Raw genomic sequence first — 12,625 nt, forward strand, 5'->3', positions numbered from 1 at the left:
GCTAACTATTGAAATTAAAATTCCATTACTTTAAATTCAAACATTTATTATTTATTAGCTAACTGTTTCAACAGTCGCTTAAACTAACTATTTCCAATGTTTCTATTGGTGTACTTATACCTATTTCATCTTTTTCCCATAACTCATTTCTCAACTGTTTATCCATTTTCCATTTCTTTACTACTAGCGACCCATTTCATCCATTTTTATGTATCACTTGCCCACGTAGACACTGAAATAAGTTAACTGTACGTCTTTGTTTTTCATTTAAAACAATTAAAAATGCTTTATTTTTTCCTTGGACACGGCTACGGACGTAAGTCATTAATAATGTTCGGTTTGTCATGACGTTCTTTGGTACTAAACAGCATTGCTCACTTTTCTTGGCCTACGTCTTTACTAGAAAGGAAGGTGCAGAGTCAACAGGGAACCCTGCACAGAGGACTTAAAGAGAGCGAATTGTGGCTGTGCTGTGCCAACACCTTTCTGCCTTCCAAAGAAAAACACAGTGGAGAGGAAACTGACTGCTGATGTAGTCATCTTATACTCACCCGCCTGGACGTGAGCTAAAAATTGTCCTGAATGCCACAAGAGGATTCAAACAAAAGAACGGGGAGCGCTGAGCTGATCAGGAGAGGCCTGCAGTGGATTCAGCTCCCTGAGTCAATTCCTAACTGAAACAAATGTTCCCTGGCACCAGTCCTATAGCCTCTCTTTGTCGTATTGTACTGTGTGGCAATTGTTTAGCATTTATGCATGCAATTTTACACTTGTATTCACCATGCAATCCTTTTTTTCCCCTTTATTAAACACACATTATATTATAGCCATGTATCACCTGCATATTTCCCCTTTATTAAATGTTTGAAGCTGCATCACACGTGTGAAACAATTTACACATCTTCTTGGGTAAATAATTACATCTTGATTTCTACTTGTAAAACACTTTCCTTGTGTTCCAGAAGTCATACGCTTACTAAATATACTGACTGTGTTGGTACAAATTTAAATTACATATTGTCTCATTTAAAAACAACTACAGTGGTGAGAAGGGTGTCGTATGCTGTACACATTTGTGTTATTGGGCAATATAAATAAATATGACTTGACTTGCAGTTCAGTGTAAAGCTTTATATGAAGCAGAAGACAACCAAAGGTCTATGTGTTGTGTGTGAACTGCCATCAGATACAAGTTGTATTGCTCATTTTATGATGATTTTGGGGCCAGTTATTTTGGAGGGATGGTGAAGATTTTAATTATATTTTAGAAAGCAAGCTTTTCTTGACAGGTTCTCTGTTTGCAATCTAAAGTTGTATGTGTGCGTGTAGGCTGGCCACTCGTGTGCATGGCGCACTATGAATTACATAACTAACAAACTAACATACTGTTGTTTGGAAACTTAAAGATCTCGACCACAATCGTAAATAAAATGAGAATCAAGAAATACATAACACGTACTGATGCAAAGCTGTTAAATCGTGTTGCACCTTATGTTACCGAACCATTGCAGCCAGGCAATAAAAATACTTCCAGAACCATTTGTGAATAATCCCTGTGAATTTTGACACAGCAGCTGACATCTTGGCAAAGTGGGGGTACCTGTTCGGTCTAATAACTCACGAGCCAGTTATTTATAACTGAATGTGTGACAAAAGCAGAGCTGGAATCAGAAGAAAAATAAACTATTGAGTCACACAGTGGAGATTGACTGGATCCACTATATATAGTGGGAGCACAACTGGACGGTGGTGTGACTAGAGACCATAAAAGCGATCAGGACGGAGAGGGACAGCATATGCCCGGGATTATGAGCAACCAGCCCTGCTTTAGACAAGAGACACACCCTCTCCTGCAGCTGTCTCACATGCTGTATTTGCAATCTACTATCAATGACTTAATCAGTTTGGGCCCTCGCAGCCTCTCTGTGTCTGTCGCTGAAACTGGACAAAGGAATCTTCACCTCGACCAGTTTGCGGAGAGTTTTTTTCAAACTAAACTCAGATGCAGATTTTGTGGTTGTTTGATGTTTATGTGTGTTTAGTTGTCCGATGAGATGTCTTCAAGTACTTTGTTTTCTCCAGCTAGCGGTCCAAACTGAAAGAAATATACATTTACAATATTACAAAACATAGAAAAGCAGGTGGGAAAATCCCTTAGGTTGAATCATTCGTCCATTAATAAATACTTTTTGAGAAGGAAAGTGGTCCAAGCAGTCAAAGGGATTTTTTCACAGCCCATAATATGCACTTATTTATGGCTTATAACAAATCTATATTAACCATTAATAAGGCCGCTGGCTACAATTTATTCAAAGTGAGCCTTATTAGAAAGTGGAATTAATGGATTATCAAAATGACTGTCTTCGACCTTTTGATTGTTTAATCAAGTAATTGCTTCTGAACTATTCTTATGAGCCTTTTTTTTTTTTGCACAGCCCCACATCTCTGCAGAATCCCAAATTACAAATCATTCTTTAAAAATGTCTTTTAATTTGCTCTTCTTGTTTCTAAAGAAGAGACAAAGAAACCAATTGGGCATAATTGATTGCACCTCTTCAGCCCATGAAGAAGAGGTGTATTATCATTGTATTTGCTCAGCCCAGTGAGTAGTGGCTCTAACTGAACGTCACTGTGTTTGCCTCTCAGTTGGTCAAATAGAGTCGATGTTGATGGTTCATTGGAGGCTGAATGAAATACATCGCAGCCGGTTTTGAGGGTGAATGAAGCCGTTTGTGAACGGCAGCTACCTGAGATGAGATTAGGGCAGTGCCCTGATTAAGTGCTGCTGCGTTAATGTAGCCGTCCGTCCTGCTGTAATCTCTGAGTGGCCGTCTGCAGACTGCTGGCAGGGAGGCCCCGGGACACACACACACACACACACACATGCACACACACACACACACATGCACACACACACACACACTGCGGCAGGGAAAACCATGACAGCCCACATTTCCTTCTGACTTCTGACTTTCTTGCTTTACCTGGAAACGTCTCTGTGCTGCTGCTTACGTAATTCAAATGTAATTAATATAATAACTAACACAGACTTTTATAATAATTGCTGTTTGCAATTTCTTAAATTGTACATTTCATAATGTATATGAGTTCATGAGCACATGTGATATTATTTAGACTTTATTATTAATATTTGTAATATATATATATATATATATATATATATATATATATATATATGGTTGTATATCAATGTATATTTGCACAAAATGTTTTTCTAATCCTTATTTGTCACTCAAGTCTTAAGGGTAGTAGCCACACTGCATTTCACGACATATTGTTTGTGTATGTGCACAATTAAACCTTTTAATTCTCGAATATGGGAATTCATTTTGTTTCTGAAAGGTTTTTTTCCGCTACTTGTCTTCCATATAAAGGATAGCATAAATCATACCTAATAGAAAAAAAGCACAAATCACACAATAATAAGAATTTTTCTCTAAAAACAGTCAAAGTCTCATATTAATATCTACTTTATTTTCTTATCCAGTATCTTTAAGATAAACAGCTGGCTCTTCCTCATCAATTAGCCCTGATCAATTTGTGCGAGCAGATAATATCATGGCTGACATGGGGGGTCTGCCTCTCCCATAAGTCTGCACAGGTGACCCCCACCCACTCCGCTGATGCCTCGGGGATCGTGGCCTGAGCCTGTTGTTATGCACCCATTAGCTGTAACAACAGGGAGCCTAAAGCTGCCACTCAGCTGCAGACTGAATTTAAACACATTCACACCAATTACAGTGGATTGTTCAGCACGGCCCGAAGGGAAACAAGTCAGTTTGTGTGGGCGGGACGTCGGAAGACGTAACAACACCTCAGACAAACTTATTTGGAGTAAAAACACACATACAGAGGGTAAAAAAAATAAATAAAATTGCTGTTGTAACCTGAATATGATTATTTTCCTTCGTGACATGAACAAGACATCATAATGACGACCGTGGGAAGAACCAGAAATATTTACCTCGAGGACCAACCACTACTTCTCCTACATATGAGAATATTTCAAAAACATTCAGCACGAACAAAGCGCATTAATATATACACCTCTGGAACATGTTTCCTCTCAAGTGCTAAAAATGGATCGCAAGGTCAGGGTGATTGACCCCTCCGAGAAGAACCTCTTCCTTCTAAAATAGGGAAAATCTCTATTTATATAACGGGACTCTTTGTCAGCTATAAATACCACGAATCATTCTCAAGGTTTTATGTAATCTCTTAAAGATGTTCAACTGATACATTTGACGTGCGATGAAGCAAGAAAATTGGCGTGAGTGGATAAATATATCATAGCCCTTCAGAAATAAAACCTGATGTTACTGGCTGTGTAATTATGCGTAGCTGGAGAACGGTTATTGAATCATACCTCATAGTCAGCCGGGAAAATGCACAAAATAAAGTGTCACCATTGTTTGACAGAGGTGTGGTGAATTTTAATGACCCCTTGCATCAATCAGAAGAGACTAAATCATTCAGAGACAGGATGTCCGGAGCGTAAACTACGCTCCCATGCTGCGAAAACAAGGCGCCATGTGTAACGCGGACACTGAGATCATCTCCACTCTGAGCGGGCCAGGAAGTCGGGTCGCGGCCCTCCGCTGCCCTGCTTCCAGGTGAGCAACCGGGGCTGCTGGAAGCCCATTTATGCTCCATGTGGAAGAGAGATAGTTTAATACATAGCCGACGCTGAATGTTGTGATGAGTAGAAAAACATCTGAAGAGTGAGTTGTTCACAAAGCATTTTTTTTTCTTCATATAAAGTAATGGACCCAACTGCTTTTAGGTGATATAGCTTTTGATTTAGAAATTAAATCATACAATAAATACATGTGAAAGAAAGCTTCTTTCAGTGTTTGTGTAAGAGCATGTGAAATAATAAATACAAGAGAGGATGGAGTCTATTTGCAAAAATTTATTTCTCAAAAGTGCAAAAAGTATTTTTAAAAAAACACCTTCAGTATATACATAAACGTTAAAATAGTGGCCCTTCAATATTTTAATATCACAAAATGAATCCCTGCGAGAGAGGAGGAAAAAGTTAAAAACCAGTGTTTAAAATATTCTATTGTTTTTTTCTTACAGTACAAACAGCCTTCCCCTAAAGCGGCATTTTAAAATATCACGGGCCCGGTAGTGTAGGCTCGCGATGACAAATAAAATAAAAAAACATTTTTGTTCAAATTTAGCTACAGAGATTTGAGGTCAGATCATGTGTCCGTGCAGCAGGCTAACGGGGCAGGCAGGAGGTTAGGAGTTGTTGTAGCTACAGTAATACACAGCTGTGCTGGCGTCTGACAGCACCGATGATATCAGGCTTTCGGGTCCTTGCATGCCAGCCTCGTGCGGCCCGTACGGCAGGCCTGTCATGTCCGCACGCGCCGAAGAGGAGCTCAAATACTGCTCGAACTCGCTGCGGTCCAACTCGGCCAGCAGCTCAGAGTGGTGCATCTGCTCCACGCTGTCTGCCGAGTGAGGGTGGGAGTCCGGTGGTGGGGAGAGCTGTCCTGCCCCACCGGGATGCCGTTTGGGGTGGCTGGGACTGCAGTGCTGAGTGTAATACATGGCCAGAGGGTTGGGGCATCCCATGTAGGAAGGGGGAAGATTGGCAGGCTGATGGGGCTGCTCCGGAGCTGAGGCAGGGTGCCGGTGCATGATGGGGTTGCCGTGGTGGTCCTGGTGCTGGTACTCCGCCGCCTGGGAGTGGTAAGCGTATGCAGGCATCATGTGGCAGTCCTCTTGTGAATGTGAGGGGAAGAACATGAGGTCTGACTCTACAGCGTCCAGAGGTGAGGTGTCAGGCGTAGGGAGGCTGTACGCTTCATAAGAGGGGCCCCCGAGAGCCTGAGCGTCTCTGTAGTGGCTGAGCGGCTGCGGGGGAACCTGGAAGCCGTGCTCGTGGTAGCCCAGGCCCAGACTCTCCACGCACACTCTGCCATCCCCGGGCATGGACGGGCCCTGGTGATCGGACACGCCGTGGACCAGAAAGCCAGAGTCCAGCCTCTTAATCCTCTTCACCTGCTTCCGCCGCCGGGGCCGGTACTTGTAGTTGGGGTGATCCTGCATGTGCTGAACCCGCAGGCGCTCGGCCTCCTCCACAAAGGGCTGCTTTTCTGTGACAGGAAGGGCTTTCCACGATTTCCCTGCAGGTCAAGAGGAGAGAGTGCACGTCAATGATATGTCAGCAGATACTGTATGCAGTCTGGCGATGCACACAAAAATAGCTTGTTGCCATTTTAGCGGACGGGGACAGGTTTTTGAGGTTATGTGCAGCTTAACTCAGACACAGTAACTTTTAATAACATGGTAACTCCACCTGCTGCCTCAACGACCCCCCCCCCCCCCCCCCCCTGCACTGATTGAGAAACAACCATTCATTGTTGTTTGAGCAACACGAAAGTGACTTTTAAAAACAATAAACGCGTATAAATAACGGAAACAAATATAATACTCTTTCTAAAATAACACGTACAGACCTGGCGCATAGACGCGACACTGATTAAATGAGGTATAAAAAAAGACTTACCCAACATTTTGCTGAGCTCCGCGTTGTGCAGGTCCGGGTTTTGCTGCGCCAGTCTCTTGCGCTCATCCTTCGCCCAGACCATGAACGCGTTCATGGGTCGGCGGATTCGCGGCTCGGTCTTGCCCCGATTCTGGCTGCCGGAGCCGGAGGCGCACGGCTCGTTCTTCACTTTGGCGTCCCCGAGAGGACTGAGGGGGTCGGCCCACTGGCAGTGTCCCATTCCAGGCATCATGACTGACATCGTACACCTTGCCTGGGTCTGATCGTCGCTGGCGTAACCCGCATCGGGACTACTCATCTCTGTCCAGCTGGGAGGTTGTGGAGAGCCAGCGGGCAGCAACGCACTGCGGCCGAGAACCAGCGGACAGATACAAAGAACTTAACACGGTTTCTGGCTGAAATAATTAGTCACATCCATAAGCCATTCGCAGGAGTCGCATGGACTGAAGTGAACCGAATACTCAGTGCTGGATGTGAAGGCTCGTGCGCTATAAACTCACAGGCAGCCAATCACCATGTGGTGGGAGTGCCCACGACTACAAAGGTGTAAAAAAGTTCGAGTAGTCCGCCTCCGACCCTTGTTTGAAGCGCTGAGCCCCTCTCAGGAGAGACGCTGTGAGATTTATATTAGATGAAAAACTATACATAAAATATATATATATATATATATATATATATATATATATATTCACAAAATGTTTGTTTTTTGGCGACATCAAACACTACGATATAAACCCAGGCTTTAGTGCAAAAGGTTTTAAAAAGTTGGCAATGTGTGACATGTTATCTACTTCAGGAGAGAAAAGAGGTGAAACTGCTGAACTCTTTAATCCACAATCACGTTTATTTAGTCCAGTTCTAATTGTCACCCTTGTATTAGACTGACACTGATGTGCAGACATCAATACACTTCATCGAGAGTCTGTGTATTGGAGGGGGGGGGGGGGGGTTAAGTGAGTTAAAATCCAGAATGTCAGGTTTACGCGTGGAGTTAATGGTCCCCTCATTCGCAACTTTTACGCACAGTCGTCTCGATGGAGACGTTCTTTGATTGCAGCCTAATGAGAAGGGCTGGACAAAGGGCGTTTGAGTGTTTAACGTTCCTCAAAGTGAAATCAATAGACCTAAATAAGAAAGCTTAAATAAACACCCATTACATGTTTGTTAAGTGATGAGGCCTCTGACACAAAGAACCTGTAAAATGTCGTGATACTCGTGCGTCAAACCCGTCGTGGATACACTGTCGTTGTCCGACTAGACGTCGGTCTGGGATGTTAATGACCCGACAAGCAGCTGGTTGATTGAGTTGTGGACGTAAAAACGCTCTAAAGGACTTTTTTTTTTTGGTAGCACATTTATGAAGAGAACAGAAAAAAAACATATTTACATAAAGGTACATAATGGCAATAACGCAAAGTCTGACTAAAAATAAAGCAGCATGTTCAAAAAAGAATCAGAAAGTAATTCATTATTTTTGTTATTAGACTTTAGATATATATTATATACTTCTTTCAACAACTCATACAAAGATTTCAGGTGCGTTTCACCTGAAATGTTTGAACTATTATGTCCAAGTTAAATAATGTTTACCTCAGTGGATCCTTATTCACTTTATTGTATTATTAATAGGCTTTGTCTCAGTTTAAAAAGGTACAAAAAAAGACATTCAATACATTTGCGAGAGATTTTGAGGTGAAACTTGAGGACTGCTTCACTGAGCATATGTGTTGATGACATGAACCAGTATTGTCAATCATAAACTCCATAAACTCTATGAAACACACGTGCGAGCTTCAGAAATGTGTGAGACTGCGTATCCTTGTTTTCGGAGCAGCTGTGCCCGATCATGGACGGTGACTCGGTGGGTGAAAGGTTAAAGCAACCTGTTGCACCTCAAATGTCTAGACTTGGAGTGTTTATATAGCAGAGAACGAAGCCCCTGTTTGTGGTCAGAAACCCAAACATCACCCACAAGCCGATGCTGGTTCTTATCGGAGCCAGCAGACCTCAACCTGTCAGCTCTTCTCGGCCCGTTCCCATCTCGTTGTGGCATACGGTCCCTGTGTCACGGCAAAAGGGGCTGACAGAAATATGAGAGATGCTTATGCAACCTTTTCGTGCCCCTGGTGCAGACACCAGCGGGGACACAGAGAGCACGCCGGGTGACCCTCTAGGGGTCGGTGGGCGGGTGTTTTGGATGGAGCGTCCAGCCAAGCACTGCATGGGACAGGATCTGGACTATAATACTGTCATCGTCTATTTTACTGCTTATGACCTGATAAGGTCCCCCCCCCCCTCCCCCCTCTCCAGTCCCAAGAGAGTGGAGAACGAGAGACTCTGTGTTTGCATGTGTGTGTCTCTGTGAATGCGTGTGTTGACATGGGCGTGGGCATGAGCGTGTCCTGGCCACCTCTCTCTCTTTAGCTGTGTGGGAGTGTAAAATCCTGTCTTTTGATGGGAGAAGTCATAAAGTCTGGAGTCGTAGCCACACTTCCTCTACAAGGTGAGGTTCAGAGTCGACCCAAAGGAGTGGTGGTGGGGGGACAACTGGGGAGGGGGGGGGGGACACGCCTCATACCCCCCCTCCTCCCTCCATTCCTCCCTGTGTCCCTCCACCAAGTCCCCCGCCCCGTGCCTGGGGAGTCTGGGGCTGGGTGGGGGCCAGGGCTCTCGACGCCAGCCTCTGGACTCAGCGCTAAGGGAGAGGTCACTTGGCTTGCTTACACAATGGCATTATCTCAGTTCCAGCCTCGGCTACTGCAGCAGTGAGCACTTCCTGTCCCTCTGCAAGCACTTCCTGTCCTTGGCGTAGCAGCACAAACTGTCCGCCTTCCGAGTGAGTTCTGAAACGCGGTTGAGCCGCTGGTCGCCAGTCTCGCTGCAGAAATGTCTGTGGGTGGTTTTCTTGGGAATTGCACAATGTGTTTGCTGGCTCCTTTGTGCTGCGCTGCGAGGCAGCGGTGTTAGTTTAAATCACAGGGGCGGAAGGTATATATATGTTAGCACTCGCCGCTGATCCCCTGAGCCGCTGGAGCCGCGAAGGCCTGAGCCGGACAAAGCCACAGAAGGGAAAAGTGTTCTGAGTTTTAACAATACTCTAATTATCAGCAAATGTTAAGGGACTCTGAATCCTACACTTCTTCAAGGATGTTTAGTGAATTCATGGAGTAGTCAAATAACAGATCATTAAATGTTGATAATCAGTTAATCACTTGGGTCATTTGTCATGAAGAAAAACACCAAACGTTTGCTTGTGTCTGTGTCTCGTACGAGAAGATGTGCTCTTTGTCTCGGCCTTATCGTGGTTCTTTGAAGGTGTCTGGGTGGTGGGCTGTTGGTCGGACACAAATATGACATTTTACAGATGACATTTTAACACGTCATTTATCAATCATTTACCACACTGCTCTACATATGGGGAAAACACACATTATTTAAAATGCATGTATTATATTATAAAACTAAAAGAAATAAAATTGTCCATTTGCTTTAGCACGTTGGCATCAAGCTGGAACAACATTGCCATTTTATCAGCTTATAAAGATAATACGGCTAAGAGTTAGCAAAAAGTTGCTTATTTACACGGCCAGAAGAAACCGAGAAACCACTTATTTGGAGTCCAGTTTCAGTTCAATATAGTCGCTCTACTAGATTATCTGATTAGACGATGACTTCCTCCAACACCTGCTGGAGAGCGGGAGGTGTTTTTGGATGGGGGAAGGGAGAGAATGAGGAGGTTAAGGGGGGCGGGTGCACATAACAGGTGTGCAGAATAGAAAGGAGGAGAGAAAGTCTGGATTCTGAAAATAGAAATCACACGTTTTCACCCCCGAAGCTGGAAGTTTTAACACTAATAAAGTCACTTAGGAATTTAAAATTAATTTAAATTCCGCTGTCAAACTGTGCACGGAGCGTGGAAATAAGTCACGGAAAAATGTGACTTCTTTAGGGCTTTTTTCTTGGTGGTTGATCTTTAATAACCTGAGAATCGCCCCATGAGGGAGATTGCAGATGTGAGAGATTATCCACAGGTTACGGTGGTTAAATTATGCTCACAAATAGGATATGAGAGTTTACGTTGGATTGCGTTTTTTCTTTGGTCACAGAAATTGGGGACTTGAAATTCTCGGGGCGAACGAACACCATAAAAACAAAACAGAAACCGATCCCAAGCACGCAGAGATGACTTGATGTGTCTGCTTGAATAAAACGGAATAAAACGGTGGTACAGTCTTCCCCCCACCCCCTCAGTGGATTGCTGGGAAAGTTCCCTTGCCCGAGAGCACACACCCGAACCCTGCAGAAAGGGTAACACTGCTGGGATGTTGTCTGCCTCAGACACAGAGGAAGCGGTCTCCACTCTCGTCTCATTGTTCTGGAGGCGTTAATCTGTCGGGGATCTGCTGGGAATCAGGTGGGAATCTACTCGGCCCTGTCGTGTTTATTGGCCGGCTCCCTCCACGTTGAGCAAAGAGGACATTTTGATATCTTCACCCCGTGCCCGTCTGCAGCACCATCCGGAATGAAGATGCTCTGATGATAAAACTATTTCTTGTTTGTCTCCGCCGCTCTCAGTTTGGAGATGAGCACATCCGCCTTATCTTCTCGTCTCGCCCTCATTCTCCTGAGTGTTTGACTGAACCGAAGCCCCCGGGGGCCGAGGCGAATCTTAAATATGCCTTTAGTCATGCTAACATGAGGATGTTTGGAAAACTTTTCACGACAAGTTGTGGCGACCTCGGGGTTTTGCAAGCTGCCAGGGGTCAGCCAACAATAAAACGGAAGCAACAAGTAAAATAATCAAAATCTCTTTCCTGAGAACATCCATCGTGCTGTAGTTTCACTCAGAGGCGACATGGAGGATGCAGCTATGCAAAACTATAATGTCAAGGATATGGTGTGAGGCTTTGAATCAGTGGCATCACGAGTGGGAAAGGGATTTCGAAGATGAATATATATATATATGTATATATATATATATATATATATATATATATATATATATATATATATATATATATATATATATATATAAATATATATAACAAAAATAAAAAAAGTACATTCAAAAGAAAATTCTTATTCTAGGTTGACAGCTCATATGAACCAATTAGGGACCAATCAACTGGAAAATATAGCAAGGCTAGCAGTTTCTGCTTGTTTCCTGTCTTTATGCTAAGCTAAGCTAACGGTCTAAAGGCTGCATAGCTTCACATTTAGCTCACAGACACGAGAGTGAAAAATTACACTTAAACTTCAAGAAAGTGTAATTCCCAAAATGTCCTACAATGGCTCTAACCAAACTGACAGATTATATGAAATCACTTTATGTATGTATATGTATATGTATATATATATATATATATATATATATATATATATATATATATATATATATATATATATATATATATATATATATATACATATACATACATACGTAATTTCTACAGTGGAAATTCTACACAATAATTTCACTATTCTTTTAAATAAAATAAGCTAAACTGGGATTTGTTTGAAAACCAATACAATTATCTTAACTTTGCTGTGTGTTGTGTATAAACCAATAGAAACAGCAGCCAGACCTTTAAAACTGAGATCCAAGTCGTAACAAAGCAGAATGATCCTTTAACTCCATGGATACTTATACTCAGCCACTCCCCTTGATCTCAGGGTGACTTTCGCTCATTTGTAACTGTGGTTGCACTTTTTCCAACACCACAGGCAGGAGGAAGTATTAATAGAACGTCTTGATTGACTGATGAATCACCATTAGTAAGCGGGGGAATGGGAGAACCGAGGCTTCCTCAGAGAAACGAGCAGGGAGGTCAGCCACACGGGAGAGCGGACGCTTTCATCTCTTCACTTTTACTGGCCCGACCCAAATCCACATTGTCCTGACGGAGACTTATCGAGACCCGTGTTTATCATTTTTATGACTTTATCCATTAAGGCAGAGGTACGGAGGGCTTCCTGTTCTCCAGGTTCCTTGACAAGACCAGTCGCATTATTAGGGTCAACCTCAGCTCCCATCTCGCTACGCCATTGTTCCTACTGGTGCTATGACCATTCCCAAACTGA

The 12,625-nt window shown here is 43.2% G+C and overlaps 1 protein-coding gene across 1 annotated transcript; it reads right to left on the reverse strand.

Annotated features, from left to right (window-relative positions):
• Positions 1-4,925: 4,925 nt before the first annotated feature.
• On the reverse strand, positions 4,926-7,010 carry sox17 (SRY-box transcription factor 17). Its single transcript, XM_034560317.1, has 2 exons — positions 6,545-7,010; positions 4,926-6,161 (listed from the first exon to the last, which is right to left on the reverse strand). Exons 1-2 carry the CDS (start codon positions 6,840-6,842, stop codon positions 5,269-5,271), a joined length of 1,191 nt encoding a protein of 396 aa, XP_034416208.1. The 5' UTR covers positions 6,843-7,010; the 3' UTR covers positions 4,926-5,268.
• Between the last annotated feature and the right edge of the window lie 5,615 nt (positions 7,011-12,625).

This window comes from Cyclopterus lumpus, chromosome 20, assembly GCF_009769545.1.
Source record: "Cyclopterus lumpus isolate fCycLum1 chromosome 20, fCycLum1.pri, whole genome shotgun sequence".
NCBI lineage: Eukaryota > Metazoa > Chordata > Actinopteri > Perciformes > Cyclopteridae > Cyclopterus > Cyclopterus lumpus.